Source organism: Bombina bombina, chromosome 5, assembly GCF_027579735.1.
Source record: "Bombina bombina isolate aBomBom1 chromosome 5, aBomBom1.pri, whole genome shotgun sequence".
NCBI lineage: Eukaryota > Metazoa > Chordata > Amphibia > Anura > Bombinatoridae > Bombina > Bombina bombina.
The window spans coordinates 24772611-24791013 of NC_069503.1; the positions used below are offsets into that span (position 1 = coordinate 24772611).

An 18403-nucleotide genomic window follows, 5' to 3' on the forward strand; every position below is an offset into this window, starting at 1 on the left:
AGGGTTACTGTACCAGATCTGAGAGGAATGGGGAGGGTTACTGTACCAGATCTGTGATATGTAAGGAATGAGGAGGGTTACCGTACCGGATCTGTGATAGGTGAGGAATGAGGAGGGTTACTGTACCGGATCTGTGATATGTGAGGAATGAGGAGCGTTACTTTACCGGATCTGTGATATGTGAGGAATGAGGAGGGTTACTGTACCGGATCTGTGATATGTGAGGAATGAGGAGGGTTACTGTACCGGATCTGTGATATGTGAGGAATGGGGAATGTTACTGTACCGGATCTGTGATATGTGAGGAATGGGGAGGGTTACTGTACTGGATCTGTGATATCTGAGGAATGAGGAGGGTTACTGTACCGGATCTGTGATATGTGAGCAATGAGGAGGGTTACTGTACCGGATCTGTGATATGTGAGGAATGAGGAGGGTTACTGTACCGGATCTGTGATATGTGAGGAATGGGGAATGTTACTGTACCGGATCTGTGATATGTGAGGAATGGGGAGGGTTACTGTACTGGATCTGTGATATCTGAGGAATGAGGAGGGTTACTGTACCGGATCTGTGATATCTGAGGAATGGGGAATGTTACTGTACCGGATCTGTGATATGTGAGGAATGAGGAGTGTTACTGTACCGGATCTGTGATATGTGAGGAATGAGGAAGGTTACTGTACCGGATCTGTGATAGGTGAGGAATGAGGAGCGTTACTGTACCGGATCTGTGATATGTGAGGAATGAGGAGCGTTACTGTACCGGATTTGTGATATGTGAGGAATGAGGAGGGTTACTGTACCGGATCTGTGATATGTGAGGAATGAGGAGCGTTACTGTACCGGATTTGTTATATGTGAGGAATGAGGAGGGTTACTGTACCGGATCCTTGATATGTGAGGAATGAGGAGCGTTACTGTACCGGATCTGTGATATGTGAGGAATGAGGAGCGTTACTGTACCGGATTTGTGATATGTGAGGAATGAGGAGGGTTACTGTACCGGATCTGTGATATGTGAGGAATGAGGAGCGTTACTGTACCGGATTTGTTATATGTGAGGAATGGGGAGGGTTAATGTACCGGATCTGTGATAGGTGAGGAATGAGGAGGGTTACTTTACCGGATCTGGGATATCACAAATTAGACAAATAGAAGCAGTAAGATCAGGGCCCTGTTAGAGTCACGTGTTACGTTTAGAAGATTCTCACCATCACCAGCTGATGTAACACCTTCAGTCTTTATTGTAGTCTCATAATCTGCAGTGTCCATCTTCTCTTTCTCTCTCTCTGGTAGATTTACTGGAAATCCTGCGCAAATAGACATAGGAAGCCGTTATTTATATCTAGCAGCGGGGGGTAACTTTGCTAAACTCTGCTATAATATTAATAACACAAACACAGGTACTAAACAGTTACTCATGAGTCTTTGGATTGGTCTCTCTCAGATTCTGTCACCGGTCTTCAGATGTTCTAACCTGGGAAACCACCTTAACAACTGCAGACAACAACACTGCCCAAGCACAAACATTACAGTATTCTTAGGGTATAATACAATCAGCACTTAAAGGGACAGTGTACTGTGCAATTGGTTTCTCCTTAATGTGTTTACAATCATTTGTTATACCAGCTGTAGAGTATAAAACGTGTGGGAAATTACCCCTTTAGGTATAATTTTGTATATTAAATAACTGTTTCTGCTAATTGAAACTACAACCCAATGAAATAACATAATTTATGTGGGAACTTACCTGATAAATTAATTTCTTTCATATTGGCATGAGTCCATGAGCTAGTGACGTATGGGATATACATTCCTACCAGGAGGGGCAAAGTTTCCCAAACCTCAAAATGCCTATAAATACACCCCCCACCCCACCCACAGTTCAGTTTAACAAATAGCCAAGAAGTGGGGTGATAAGAAAGGAGTGAAAGCATCAACAAGGAATTGGAATAATTGTGCTTTATACAAAAAAATCATAACCACCATAAAAAGGGTGGGCCTCATGGACTCTTGCTAATATGAAAGAAATTAATTTATCAGGTAAATTCTTACATAAATTATGTTTTCTTTCATGTAATTGGCAAGAGTCCATGAGCTAGTGACGTATGGGATAGCAAATACCCAAGATGTGGAACTCCACGCAAGAGTCACTAGAGAGGGAGGGATAAAAATAAAGACAGCCAATTCCGTTGAAAAATGAATCCAAACCCAAATCAAAAGTTTTAATCTTTATAATGAAAAAAATGAAGTTATAAGCAGAAGAATCAAACTGAAACAGCTGCCTGAAGTACTTTCCTACCAAAAACTGCTTCTGAGGAAGAGAAAACATCAAAATGAAGACCAAGTTGCTGCTTTGCAAATCTGATCATCAGAAGCTTCATTCTTAAAAGCCCAGGAAGTAGAAACTGACCTAGTAGAATGAGCCGTAATCCTCTGAGGCGGGGATTTACCAGACTCCAAATAAGCATGATGAATCAAAAGCTTTAACCAAGATGCCAAAGAAATGGCAGAAGCCTTCTGACCTTTCCTAGAACCAGAAAAGATAACAAATAGACTAGAAGTCTTTCTGAAATCTTTAGTAGCTTCAAAATAATATTTCAAAGCTCTTACCACATCCAAAGAATGTAAAGATCTCTCCAAAGAATTCTTAAGATTAGGACACAACGAAGGTACAACAATTTCTCTACTAATGTTGATAGAATTCACAACTTTAGGTAAAAATTTAAATGAAGTCCGCAAAACCGCCTTATCCTGATGAAAAATCAGAAAAGGAGACTCACAAGAAAGAGCAAATAATTCAGAAACTCTTCTAGCAGAAGAGATGGCCAAAAGGAACAATACTTCCAAGAAAGTAATTTAATGTCCAGAGAATGCATAGGCTCAAACGGAGGAGCCTGTAAAGCCTTCAAAACCAAATTAAGACTCCAAGGAGGAGAGATTGACTTAATGACAGGCTTGATATGAACCAAAGCCTGTACAAAACAATGAATATCAGGTTGATTAGCAATTTTTCTGTGGAACAGAACAGAAAGAGCAGAGATTTGTCCTTTCAAGGAACTTGCAGACAAACCCTTATCCAAACCATCCTGAAGAAACTGTAAAATTCTAGGAATTCTAAAAGAATGCCAAGAGAATTTATGAGAACACCATGAAATGTAAGTCTTCCAAACTCGGTAATAAATCTTTCTAGACACAGATTTGCAAGCCTGCAACATAGTATTAATCGCTGAGTCAGAGAAACCTCTATGACTAAGCACTAAGCGTTCAATCTCCATACCTTCAAATTTAATGATTTGAGATCCTGATAGAAAAATGGGCCTTGAGATAGAAGGTCTGGCCTTAACGGAAGTGGCCAAGGTTGGCAACTGGACATCCGAACAAGATCCGCATACCAAAACCTGTGTGGCCATGCTGGAGCCACCAGCAGTACAAATAAACGTTCCATTATGATTTTGGAAATCACTCTTGGAAGAAGAACTAGAGGCGGAAAGACATAAGCAGGTTGATAACTCCAAGGAAGTGACAACGCATCCACTGCTTCCGCCTGAGGATCCCTGGACCTGGACAGATACCTGGGAAGTTTCCTGTTTAGATGAGAAGCCATCAGATCTATTTCTGGAAGCACCCACATCTGAACAATCTGAAAAAATACATCTGGGTGAAGAGACCATTCTCCCGGATGTAAAGTCTGGCGACTGAGATAATCCGCTTCCCAATTGTCTATACCTGGGATATGGACCGCAGAGATTAGACAGGAGCTGGATTCCGCCATGCAAGTATCCGAGATACTTCTTTCATAGCTTGAGGACTGTGAGTCCCACCTTGATGATTGACATACGCCACGGTTGTGACATTGTCTGTCTGAAAACAAATAAATGGTTCTCTCTTCAGAAGAGGCCAAAACTGAAGAGCTCTGAGAATCACACGGAGTTCCAAAATATTGATTGGTAATCTCGCCTCTTGAGATTTCCAAACCCCCTGCGCTGTCAGAGATCCCCAGACAGCTCCCCAACCTGAAAGACTTGCATCTGTTGTAATCACAGTCCAGGTTGGACGAACAAAAGAGGCCCCTTGAATTAAACAATGGTGATCTAACCACCAAGTCAGAGATATCGAATATTGGGATTTAAGGATATTAATTGTGATATCTTTGTATAATCCCTGCACCTTTGGCTCAGCATACAAAGCTGAAGAGGTTTCATGTGAAAAGGAGCAAAGGGGATCGCGTCCGATGCTGCAGTCATGAGATCTAAAACCTCCATGCACATAGCTACTGAAGGGAATGACTGAGACTGAAGGTTCCGACAAGCTGAAACCAATTTCAGACGTCTTTTGTCTGTTAGAGACAAAGTCATGGATACTGAATCTATTTGGAATCCTAAAAAGGTTACCCTTGTCTGAGGAATCAAGGAACTTTTTGGTAAATTGATCCTTCAACCATGTCTTTGAAGAAACAACACTAGTTGAATCGTGTGAGATTCTGCAGAATGTAAAGACTGAGCAAGTACCAAGATATCGTCCAAATAAGGAAACACTGCAATACCCCGCTCTCTGATTACAGAGAGTAGGGCACGAGAATCTTTGAAAAGATCCTTGGAGCTGTTGCTAGGCCAAAAGGAAGAGCAACAAATTTGTAATGCTTGTCTAGAAAAGAAAATCTCAGAAACTGATAGTGATCTGGATGAATCGGAAAATGAAGATATGCATCCTGTAAGTCTATTGTGGACATATAATGCCCTTGCTGAACAAAAGGCAGAATAGTCCTTATAGTCACCATCTTGAATGTTGGTATTCTTACATAACGATTCAAAATTTTTAGATCCAGAACTGGTCTGAAAGGATTCTCTTTCTTTGGAACAATGAACAGATTTGAATAAAACCCCAGACCCCGTTCCGGAAAGGGTACTGGCACAATTACCCCAGATAACTCCAGGTCTGAAACACACTTCAGGAAAGCCTGAGCCTTTACTAGGTTTACTGGAATGCGTGAGAGAAAGAAACTTCTCACAGGCGGTCTTACTTTGAAACCTATTCTGTACCCCTGAGAAACAATGTTCTGAATCCAATGATTTTGGATTGAATTGATCCAAACATCCTTGTAAAAACTTAGTCTGCCCCCTACCAGCTGCGCTGGAATGAGGGCCGTACCTTCATGTGGACTTGGGGGCTGATTTTGATTTTTTAAATGGCTTGGATTTATTCCAGACTGGAGAAGGCTTCCAATTGGAAACCGTTCCTTTAGGGGAAGGGTCAGGTTTCTGTTCCTTATTCTGACGAAAGGAACGAAAACGGTTAGCAGCCCTAAATTTACCCTTAGATTTTTTATCCTGAGGCAAAAAAGCTCCCTTCCCCCCAGTGACAGTTGAAATAATAGAATCCAACTGAGAACCAAATAATTTATTACCTTGGAAAGAAAGAGATAGCAACGTTGATTTAGAAGTCATATCAGCATTCCAAGATTTAAGCCATAAAGCTCTTCTAATGATATCAAAAATGGCATAACAAATGAAATTATTAGCATGTTGAATTAGCTTAACAATGCTATACACATTATGATCTGGTACTTGTTGCGCTAAAGTTTCCAACCAAAAAGTTGAAGCCGCAGCAACATCAGCCAAAGAAATAGCAGGCCTAAGAAGATGACCTGAACATAAATAAGCCTTCCTTAGATAAGATTCCTATCTAAAGGATCTTTAAAAGAAGTACTATCTGCCGTAGGAATAGTAGTACGCTTTGCAAGAGTAGAGATGGCCCCATCAGCTTTGGGGATCTTTTCCCAAAACTCCAATCTATCAGTCGGCAAAGGATACAGTTTCTTAAACCTTGAAGAAGGAGTAAATGAAGTACCCAAACTATTCCATTCCCTAGAAATTACATCTGAAATAGCATCAGGAACCGGAAAAACCTCTGGAATAACTACATGAGGTTTAAAAACCGAATTTAAACGTTTACTGGTTTTAATATCAAGAGGACTAGTCTCCTCCATATCTAATGCAATCAACACCTCTTTTAATAAGGAACGAATATACTCCATTTTAAATAAGTATGAAGATTTGTCAGTGTCAATATCTGAGGCAGAATCTTCTGAACCAGATAGATCCTCATCAGAGATAGATAAATCAGAATGCTGTCGGTCATTTAAAAATTCATTGAATTTATGAGAAGTTTTAAAAGACCTTTTACGTTTATTAGAAGGTGGTATAACAGACAGAGCCTTCTGAATAGAATTAGAAACAAATTCTCTCACATTAACAGGAATATCCTGAACATTAGCTGTTGAAGGAACAACAACAGGTAATGGATTACTACTAATGGAAATATTGTCTGCGTTTGAAAGTTTATCATGACAACTAACACAAACTACAGCCGGAGGAACAGTTACCACAAGTTTACAACAAATGCACTTAGCTTTGGTAGAACCGACATCAGGCAGCTGCATTCCAGAAGTAGATTCTGAGACAGGGTCAGATTGAGACATCTTGCAATATGTAATAGAAAAAACAAACATGTAAAGCAAAATTATCAATTTCCTTATATGACAGTTTCAGGAATGGGAAAAAATGCAAATAGAATAAGCCTCTGGAAACCAGAAGCAAAATGAAATAAGGACTTAAATAATGTAAAAAATCTGGCGCCAAGTATGACGCCCACAACTGACAAAATATTTTTTGCCGCAAAGAACGTCTGCAACAAACACGAGCGTCATAGATGACGCAACTACGCGAAAACTCTCGGCGCCAACTAAGACGCCGGAAATGATGAAATTATGTCAACAAATGTAATTCTCGCGCCAAAAAAATTACGCAATAAATTATAGCATTTTGCGCTCCCGCGAGCCTAACAGCCCGCAATTTAGAAAAGAAAGTCAATTTGAAAAATTTTCAGCTAAGAATTTTTTTTTTTTTTTTTTTCATATGCATTTCCCAAACTGAAACTGACAGTCTGTAAGAAGGAAATATACTGATTAACCTGAATCATGGCAAATATAAGTATAAAACATATATTTAGAACTTTACATATAAAGTGCCAAACCATAGCTGAGAGTGTCTTAAATAAAAGAAAACATACTTACCAAAAGACACTCATCTACATAAAGTAGATAGCCAAACCAGTACTGAAACGAGAATCAGTAGAGGTAATGGTATATAAGAGTATATCGTCAATCTGAAAAGGGAGGTAGGAGAAGAATCTCTACGACCGAAAACAGAGAACCTATGAAATAGATCCCCGTTAGGATGACCATTGCATTCAATAGTTAATACTCCCTTCACATCCCTCTGTCATTCACTGCACTCTGAGAGGAACCGGGCTTCAGCACGCTGAGAAGCGCATGTCAACATAGAAATCTAGCACAAACTTACTTCACCACCTCCATAGGAGGCAAAGTTTGTAAAACTGAATTGTGGGTGTGGTGAGGGGTATATTTATAGGAATTTTGAGGTTTGGGAAACTTTGCCCCTCCTGGTAGGAATGTATATCCCATACGTCACTAGCTCATGGACTCTTGCCAATTACATGAAAGAAAAGTTAAGCTTGCAGGGAAAGCAGGCCTCATTTTCTCATCTGTCTAACTGTTTACACAAGTATTCCTTATCCTCATTATTACTCTTTACTCAAAGCCCAATAGTTAGAGAGAACACTGGGAAATTAACATTTTACTACCTCTCTGGGACCGTTATTATATCTAAATATTCTTGTTTAATTAGAAATGTTCAGTATAGGTGAGGAAACCATGTGTCACAAATACCTCAGGATGTAGCTGCTAAAGGGTTAATTCTGTTTAGTTTGTGAACTAAGAACAGTTGTTTGTTTTTTAAAATAGCTGTGTACTGGGTTTGTTTGTGTTTTCTTTGATGTGCCAGAACCCTCATAAATAGTTTCTAAAAAAAACCTTCCTCCAAATGTTATTGTGTATGCATTGAGTCAATCTGTAAGCTCCAGAGATACCACAGTGCTTCTCCCCCATATCCTGATGAGGTCAATAAAAGGACATTGGTCTAATGCGTATATGTGTTTAAAGACAGGGGGTTTCATAGCCCACCCAGGAGGGTGTGGTCAGGCAACCTGATCTATGGAAAAGAGGTATAAGGGTCTTGGGTTTAACACTGAAATTGGTCATTCTTACAAGGGGAGCTGTTCTACAGAGTAAGGACCCATCGCTTCATGCCAGCCCCTGGCACAGATCTTGAAACTAGGAAAGTATTCAATCTGTTTTTCTCCTTTTTTATTTTAAAACACAGTTTGCTTGTGTATCATTTTATTTGTACCAACTTTTTATTAATAATGCATTGTGCATAATATTTTTGGCATAATAAATCATTGTTTTATTAAGTTTGGCCTTTGTCTAATAATTGAACCAAGTTACTGAAAGAGACTGGAATATTAGAACTGTATAATTTAGGTTATTTTCTGCTAAATTGTATTCAGAGAGTTAATGTGTAAGTCTGGGTTTTTCCTTAGGATTTTCCCTTTAATACATTTTAAGTGGTGGCAGCTGAGATATTGTAGTTAGTTTAGTGTGGGTGGCATTAAAGGGGAGTTTTGGGCATTTCTCTTACGTCTAGTACAGACTAGGGAGTGTTGTTAACCCTTGCACCCACTGAACTACATCACAAGCTGGCCTGGTGTGGCTAGATTGTGACCTATTGGTGACAGTAAAAGGGGGCTGATAACCCTTTCTGTGCCAAATAAGTGACTCGCGCAGGGTTGGATAACCTTGGTTCGTCATATCATAGCTTTTTAAAACGAGAAAATAAAGGTAAATTAGTTATTTGTAAGCAACTTAATACACTCCAGTAGGTAAAATGGATAACTGGGTATGCGATAAAGGAGATAAAATATTAGTGTACCTTGTTCCTTTAAGGTGTTAGCTCAACCCCCCCGCCCCCAATATGCTGTGGCTCCCAAGCTTTGGGCACATCATGGGTAACTAAATAGTGAGGGTAGGAGAGGTTAAGGGAGGGACATAATAAAACAAAAGAGGGACGCTATTTTTTTTTTTTCTGGGTTATATAAAAATAAGGATTTATGCTTCTAGATAAACCAATTTTATTCAAAGCTGCTGCTGCAACATCCTTTCAAAACAGTCTGGTCCTCTCTCCCACCAGCAAAGAGAGGTTGATTTCTGCTGCTCACTATTGTTTACATAGCTCTTCTACATCCAATACTACATTTCTAAACTTTTCATTATAGGTGGAGGCTTCAACAGGCAAATACAGCTATTTCATATGAAAAAATAGAGGCAAATGAGCAATTTGTAAACAATTTAATATACTCAAGAAGGTAAAATGCATCATTGACACATTAAATGCTGGATAAATTTACAATACAATGTCTTGTTAAATTCCTCTACATATTCTACAGTACCTCCAGCTTCATTCATTTCTGTGTTATTATATGTTGCTGATTTACCTTCCTCCAAATGTTATTGTGTATGCATTGAGTCAATCTGTAAGCTCCAGAGATACCACAGTGCTTCTCCCCCATATCCTGATGAGGTCAATAAAAGGACATTAGTCTAATGCCTATATATGTTTAAAGACAGGAGGTTTCATAGCCAACCCAGGAGGGTGTGGTCAGGCAACCTGATCTATGGAAAAGAGGTATAAGGGTCTTGGGTTTAACACTGAAATTGGTCATTCTTACAAGGGGAGCTGTTCTACAGAGTAAGGACCCATCGCTTCATGCCAGCCCCTGGCACAGATCTTGAAACTAGGAAAGTATTCAATCTGTTTTTCTCCTTTTTTATTTTAAAACACAGTTTGCTTGTGTATCATTTTATTTGTACCAACTTTTTATTAATAATGCATTGTGCATAATATTTTTGGCATAATAAATCATTGTTTTATTAAGTTTGGCCTTTGTCTAATAATTGAACCACGTTACTGAAAGATACTGGAATATTAGAACTGTATAATTTAGGTTATTTTCTGCTAAATTGTATTCAGAGAGTTAATGTGTAAGTCTGGGTTTTTCCTTAGGATTTTTCCCTTTAATACATTTTAAGTGGTGGCAGCTGAGATATTGTAGTTAGTTTAGTGTGGGTGGCATTAAAGGGGAGTTTTGGGCATTTCTCTTACGTCTAGTACAGACTAGAGAGTGTTGTTAACCCTTGCACCCACTGAACTACATCACAAGCTGGCCTGGTGTGGCTAGATTGTGACCTATTGGTGACAGTAAAAGGGGGCTGATAACCCTTTCTGTGCCAAATAAGTGACTCGCGCAGGGTTGGATAACCTTGGTTCGTCATATCATAGCTTTTTAAAACGAGAAAATAAAGGTAAATTAGTTATTTGTAAGCAACTTAATACACTCCAGTAGGTAAAATGGATAACTGGGTATGCGATAAAGGAGATAAAATATTAGTGTACCTTGTCCCTTTAAGGTGTTAGCTCAACCCCCCCGCCCCCAATATGCTGTGGCTCCCAAGCTTCGGGCACATCATGGGTAACTAAATAGTGAGGGTAGGAGAGGTTAAAGGAGGGACATAATAAAACAAAAGAGGGACGCTATTTTTTTTTTTCTGGGTTATATAAAAAATAAGGATTTATGCTTCTAGATAAACCAATTTATTCAAAGCTGCTGCTGCAACATCCTTTCAAAACAGTCTGGTCCTCTCTCCCACCAGCAAAGAGAGGTTGATTTCTGCTGCTCACTATTGTTTACATAGCTCTTCTACATCCAATACTACATTTCTAAACTTTTCATTATAGTTGGAGGCTTCAACAGGCAAATACAGCTATTTCATATGAAAAAATAGAGGCAAATGAGCAATTTGTAAACAATTTAATATACTCAAGAAGGTAAAATGCATCATTGACACATTAAATGCTGGATAAATTTACAATACAATGTCTTGTTAAATTCCTCTACATATTCTACAGTACCTCCAGCTTCATTCATTTCTGTGTTATTATATGTTGCTGATTTATTAAAGAACAGAACAATGAGCAGAACTTAGTAAATTAGATACAAATCATAGGCCTAGATTTAGAGTTCGGCGGTAGCCGTCAAAACCAGCGTTAGAGGCTCCTAACGCTAGTTTTGGCCGCCCGCTGGTATTTGGAGTCAGTGATTAAAGGGTCTAACGCTCACTTTTCAGCCGCGACTTTTCCATACCGCAGATCCCCCTACGCCATTTGCGTAGCCTATCTTTTCAATGGGATCTTTCTAACGCTGGTATTTAGAGTCGTTTCTGCAGTGAGCGTTAGAGCTCTAACGACAAGATTCCAGCCGCCTGAAAATAGCAGGAGTTAAGAGCTTTCTGGCTACGCCGGTTTATAAAGCTCTTAACTACTGTACCCTAAAGTACACTAACACCCATAAACTACCTATGTACCCCTAAACCGAGGTCCCCCCCACATCGCCGCCACTCGATTAAAATTTTTAACCCCTAATCTGCCGACCGCCACCTACGTTATACTTATGTACCCCTAATCTGCTGCCCCTAACCCCGCCGACCCCTATATTATATTTATTAACCCCTAACTTGCCCCCCACAACGTCGCCGCAAGCTACTTAAAATAATTAACCCCTAATCTTCCGACCGCAAATCGCCGCCACCTACATTATCCCTATGTACCCCTAATCTGCTGCCCCTAACATCGCCGACCCCTATGTTATATTTATTAACCCCTAATCTGCCCCCCACAACGTCGCCGACACCTACCTACACTTATTAACCCCTAATCTGCCGAGCGGACCTGAGCGCTACTATAATAAATGTATTAACCCCTAATCCGCCTCACTAACCCTATCATAAATAGTATTAACCCCTAATCTGCCCTCCCTAACATCGCCGACACCTAACTTCAATTATTAACCCCTAATCTGCCGACCGGAGCTCACCGCTATTCTAATAAATGTATTAACACCTAAAGCTAAGTCTAACCCTAACACTAACACCCCCCCTAACTTAAATATAATTTACATCTAACGAAATAAATTAACTCTTATTAAATAACTTATTCCTATTTAAAGCTAAATACTTACCTGTAAAATAAATCATAATATAGCTACAATATAAATTACATTTATATTATAGCTATTTTAGGATTAATATTTATTTTACAGGCAACTTTGTAATTATTTTAACCAGGTACAATAGCTATTAAATAGTTAAGAACTATTTAATAGTTACCTAGTTAAAATAATTACAAATTGACCTGTAAAATAAATCCTAACCTAAGTTATAATTAAACCTAACACTACCCTATCAATAAAATAATTAAATAAACTACCTACAATTACCTACAATTAACCTAACACTACACTATCAATAAATTAAATAAACACAATTGCTACAAATAAATACAATTAAATAAACTATCTAAAGTACAAAAAATAAAAAAGAACTAAGTTACAGAAAATAAAAAAATATTTACAAACATAAGAAAAATATTACAACAATTTTAAACTAATTACACCTACTCTAAGCCCCTTAATAAAATAACAAAGACCCCCAAAATAAAAAATTCCCTACCCTATTCTAAAATACAAAAATTACAAGCTCTTTTACCTTACCAGCCCTGAACAGGGCCCTTTGCGGGGCATGCCCCAAGAATTTCAGCTCTTTTGCCTGTAAAAAAAAACATACAATACCCCCCCCCAACATTACAACCCACCACCCCACATACCCCTAATCTAACCCAAACCCCCCTTAAATAAACCTAACACTAAGCCCCTGAAGATCTTCCTACCTTGTCTTCACCTCACCAGGTATCACCGATCCGTCCTGGCTCCAAGATCTTCATCCAACCCAAGCGGGGGTTGGCGATCCATAATCCGGTGCTCCAAAGTCTTCCTCCTATCCGGCAAGAAGAGGACATCCGGACCGGCAAACATCTTCTCCAAGCGGCATCTTCTATGTTCTTCCATCCGATGACGACCGGCTCCATCTTGAAGACCTCCAGCGCAGATCCATCCTCTTCTTCCGACGACTAGACGACGAATGACGGTTCCTTTAAGGGACGTCATCCAAGATGGCGTCCCTCGAATTCCGATTGGCTGATAGGATTCTATCAGCCAATCGGAATTAAGGTAGGAATTTTCTGATTGGCTGATGGAATCAGCCAATCAGAATCAAGTTCAATCCGATTGGCTGATCCAATCAGCCAATCAGATTGAGCTCGCATTCTATTGGCTGTTCCGATCAGCCAATAGAATGCGAGCTCAATCTGATTGGCTGATGGGATCGGCCAATCGGATTGAACTTGATTCTGATTGGCTGATTCCATCAGCCAATCAGAAAATTCCTACCTTAATTCCGATTGGCTGATAGAATCCTATCAGCCAATCGGAATTCGAGGGACGCCATCTTGGATGACGTCCCTTAAAGGAACCGTCATTCGTCGTCTAGTCGTCGGAAGAAGAGGATGGATCCGCGCTGGAGGTCTTCAAGATGGAGCCGGTCGTCATCGGATGGAAGAACATAGAAGATGCCGCTTGGAGAAGATGTTTGCCGGTCCGGATGTCCTCTTCTTGCCGGATAGGAGGAAGACTTTGGAGCACCGGATTATGGATCGCCAACCCCCGCTTGGGTTGGATGAAGATCTTGGAGCCAGGACGGATCGGTGATACCTGGTGAGGTGAAGACAAGGTAGGAAGATCTTCAGGGGCTTAGTGTTAGGTTTATTTAAGGGGGGTTTGGGTTAGATTAGGGGTATGTGGGTGGTGGGTTGTAATGTTGGGGGGGGGGTATTGTATGTTTTTTTTTACAGGCAAAAGAGCTGAAATTCTTGGGGCATGCCCCGCAAAGGGCCCTGTTCAGGGCTGGTAAGGTAAAAGAGCTTGTAATTTTTGTATTTTAGAATAGGGTAGGGAATTTTTTATTTTGGGGGTCTTTGTTATTTTATTAGGGGGCTTAGAGTAGGTGTAATTAGTTTAAAATTGTTGTAATATTTTTCTTATGTTTGTAAATATTTTTTTATTTTCTGTAACTTAGTTCTTTTTTATTTTTTGTACTTTAGATAGTTTATTTAATTGTATTTATTTGTAGCATTGTGTTTAATTAATTTATTGATAGTGTAGTGTTAGGTTAATTGTAGGTAATTGTAGGTAGTTTATTTAATTATTTTTATTGATAGGGTAGTGTTAGGTTTAATTATAACTTAGGTTAGGATTTATTTTACAGGTCAATTTGTAATTATTTTAACTAGGTAACTATTAAATAGTTCTTAACTATTTAATAGCTATTGTACCTGGTTAAAATAATTACAAAGTTGCCTGTAAAATAAATATTAATCCTAAAATAGCTATAATATAAATGTAATTTATATTGTAGCTATATTATGATTTATTTTACAGGTAAGTATTTAGCTTTAAATACGAATAAGTTATTTAATAAGAGTTAATTTATTTCGTTAGATGTAAATTATATTTAAGTTAGGGGGGTGTTAGTGTTAGGGTTAGACTTAGCTTTAGGGGTTAATACATTTATTAGAATAGCGGTGAGCTCCGGTCGGCAGATTAGGGGTTAATAATTGAAGTTAGGTGTCGGCGATGTTAGGGAGGGCAGATTAGGGGTTAATACTATTTATGATAGGGTTAGTGAGGCGGATTAGGGGTTAATACATTTATTATAGTAGCGCTCAGGTCCGCTCGGCAGATTAGGGGTTAATAAGTGTAGGTAGGTGTCGGCGACGTTGTGGGGGGCAGATTAGGGGTTAATAAATATAACATAGGGGTCGGCGATGTTAGGGCAGCAGATTAGGGGTACATAGGGATAACGTAGGTGGCGGCGGTTTACGGAGCGGCAGATTAGGGGTTAAAAGTGTAATGCAGGGGTCAGCGATAGCGGGGGCGGCAGATTAGGGGTTAATAAGTGTAAGGTTAGGGGTGTTTAGACTCGGGGTACATGTTAGAGTGTTAGGTGCAGACGTAGGAAGTGTTTCCCCATAGGAAACAATGGGGCTGCGTTAGGAGCTGAACGCTGCTTTTTTGCAGGTGTTAGGTTTTTTTTCAGCTCAAACAGCCCCATTGTTTCCTATGGGAGAATCGTGCACGAGCACGTTTTTGAGGCCGGCCGCGTCCGTAAGCAACTCTGGTATCGAGAGTTGCATTTGCGGTAAAAATGCTCTACGCTCCTTTTTTGGAGCCTAACGCAGCATTTGTTTGAACTCTCGATACCAGAGTTAAATTTATGGTGCGGCCAGAAAAAAACCTGCGGAGCGTTAACAGCCCTTTTACCGCCGAACTCTAAATCTAGGCCATAGTTTGTAAATGAGTGAAGCCTAAGAGCCTGGAGATAATGAAGTTGTTTAAATATGCTAATTAGCCATGTGGTTCTTCGTTTCAATTACGTTTTCATCACACATTGGCTCCTGGGACTTATGACATGCTCCAATCGGATAGAAGCTTTACCAGGAAGTGAGGTGGACGTGTGAGAATGCTCATGAAGCGCTCTCTTGAATTGTTCACCTGCAACTCTTGATTGCTCATACAATTAGGGTTATAAATAATCTGAAAGTTTGCATTTTAAATGACTTCCTTTGGGACATCACCACGGTGGTGTTACTAGCTTGAACTTGGGGACATTTGATAAAGATGCCAGTAGGGCATTGAAACGTCATGTTTCTTCCCTGTTTTTAAACTTGTGTTAAATAAAAGTTACTTTTTATAGAACTCAAGAGAGTGCAGTCGTTTACTGGAATACTAAATATATATATATATATACATACATACATACAACACACAGAGAAAACCCAGCACTCACTTACAAGCTCTCAGCTAAGATTTAAAAGCAAAACTGGAAAGGTTAGTCACCGCATCTGGCCAAATGGGACAAGCTCAGGTACCACGTCAAGGTCCTTTCCAATACCTGAGACCCTATAACAGCCACACAATGCAAGCTTTCAAATCCAAACAAACTGAAAACAAAAAAAGTGTGCACAGGAATATGTAATCACCCTAGACATATACAAAACACGGAAGGGAACTGCACTCTCATACCGGACCGGGTACACATCCTATGACCCTGCAACATGCTCAGCCCTGGGTGCCACTGGCACTCACAGGAAGCTGTGCTGTCTCCAGAGCCACAAGCAGCTAACCCCAGACAGGTCTGGGTGCAAGAACCATAGGGAAAATTACAAAACAAATTAATACAACACACAGAGAAAACCCAGCACTCACTTACAAGCTCTCAGCTAAGATTTAAAAGCAAAACTGGAAAGGTTAGTCACCACATCTGGCCAAATGTGACAAGCTCAGGTACCACGTCAAGGTCCTTTCCAATACCTGAGACCCTATAACAGCCACACAATGCAAGCTTTCAAATCCAAACAAACTGAAAACAAAAAAAGTGTGCACAGGAATATGTAATCACCCTAGACATATACAAAACACGGAAGGGAACTGCACTCTCATACCGGACCGGGTACACATCCTATGACCCTGCAACATGCTCAGCCCTGGGTGCCACTGGCACTCACAGGAAGCTGTGCTGTCTCCAGAGCCACAAGCAGTTAACCCCAGACAGGTCTGGGTGCAAGAACCATAGGGAAAATTACAAAACAAATTAATACAACACACAGCTGAGAGCTTGTAAGTGAGTGCTGGGTTTCCTCTGTGTGTTGTATTAATTTGTTTTGTAATTTTCCCTATGGTTCTTGCACCCAGACCTGTCTGGGGTTAACTGCTTGTGGCTCTGGAGACAGCACAGCTTCCTGTGAGTGCCAGTGGCACCCAGGGCTGAGCATGTTGCAGGGTCATAGGATGTGTACCCGGTCCGGTATGAGAGTGCAGTTCCCTTCCGTGTTTTGTATATGTCTAGGGTGATTACATATTCCTGTGCACCCTATTTTTGTTTTCAGTTTGTTTGGATTTGAAAGCTTGCATTGTGTGGCTGTTATAGGGTCTCAGGTATTGGAAAGGACCTTGAAGTGGTACCTGAGCTTGTCCCATTTGGCCAGATGTGGTGACTAACCTTTCCAGTTTTGCTTTTAAATCTTAGCTGAGAGCTTGTAAGTGAGTGCTGGGTTTTCTCTGTGTGTTGTATTAATTTGTTTTGTAATTTTCCCTATGGTTCTTGCACCCAGACCTGTCTGGGGTTAACTGCTTGTGGCTCTGGAGACAGCACAGCTTCCTGTGAGTGCCAGTGGCACCCAGGGCTGAGCATGTTGCAGGGTCATAGGATGTGTACCCGGTCCGGTATGAGAGTGCAGTTCCCTTCCGTGTTTTGTATATATATATATATAAAGGCCACTGCAAATACGGTCAGGCAACTGTGTTTTGTATGCAACTTTTCATTAATAAAAGTAAAACAAAGTCTCTTTAAACAAAAAATTAATTTTCAGCAGCAACAGAAAATACAAAAGAAAAAAAAAAAGTTCAAACGGAGGGTTTCCAAAGCCCAATTAATTGCTAAGCACTCCTTTTCTATTGTAGCATAGCACTGTTCTCAAGGTAACAGTTTCCTGCTCTCAGATAAAGAACAGGGTGTTCCTCATCACCAACATATTGAGACAGTACAGCATCTAAACCAGCCCCAGACGCATCTGTCTTGAGGAAGAATTCCTAACTTAAGTCAGAAGCCACAAGAATAGGCTCTCTACAAAGTGTTGCACGTAGATCAGCAAACGATTCTTCAGCCTTGTTGTCCCACCTTACTGTGTCTGGGCTCCTTGCTTTAGGAAGGTCAGTGAGGGGAGCTGCCCTTGTGTCAAAATGGGGAATGAACCTCCGGTAGTAGCCTACAATACTCAGAAAGGCTCTGACTTGCTTCTTCCTCCGTGGCCTTGGCCAGTTCTCTATAGCTTCTATTTTGCTAAGTTGGGGCTTTACCATTCCTCTGCCAACCTGATATCCCAGGTGTTTAGCCTCAGCCAGACCGTACATTTAGAAGGGTTGGCTTTCTAAATGTGTCCAACACCGCCTGCACTTTTTTTAGATGGGAATCCCAGTCTAAGCGATGAATAATCACATCATCCAGATATGCAGCAGCATACATGGCATGAGGTCTAAGCAATTTGTCCATCAACCTTTGAAAGTATGCTGGGGCCCCATGAAGACCAAAAGGCATTAATCTATATTGAAATAGACCATTGGGATGTAACAAACGTAGTTTTCTCTCTGGCCTGCTCTGTTAATGGTATCTGCCAATAACCTTTTGTCAGGCCCAAAACAGAGAGAAATCTGGCCTTTGCTAGTCTCTGTACTAATTTGTCAACCCGGGGCATGGGATATGTGTAAAACTTAGAGATCTCATTTAATTTCCTAAAATTCCATCTGGTTTTACCTCTTTTTGGGTTAGCTACATACAAGTAAGGGTGAGTGAATGGAAAAATCTCATGAACACCAGTACCTCCTTGATCACCCACAGGTTCCTCCTGTTTAGACATTGACGACTGCAACAGTGAGATGAAGTCAGGGAAGTTCCTCCCTATGACTAGGGGATAGG

At 40.2% G+C, this 18403-nt stretch overlaps 1 protein-coding gene across 4 annotated transcripts in view; it reads right to left on the bottom strand.

Moving 5' to 3' along the window:
• Positions 1-18403, bottom strand: part of LOC128659723 (oocyte zinc finger protein XlCOF6-like) — a 139789-nt gene that overhangs the window by 120068 nt on the left and 1318 nt on the right. For all 4 annotated transcript variants that reach the window (XM_053713302.1, XM_053713301.1, XM_053713300.1 and 1 more), the window contains exon 2: positions 1215-1313. In XM_053713302.1, coding sequence (XP_053569277.1) covers positions 1215-1275 — 61 coding nt within the window. In that variant the 5' untranslated portion in view covers positions 1276-1313. The remainder of the gene's footprint in view (positions 1-1214; positions 1314-18403) is intronic.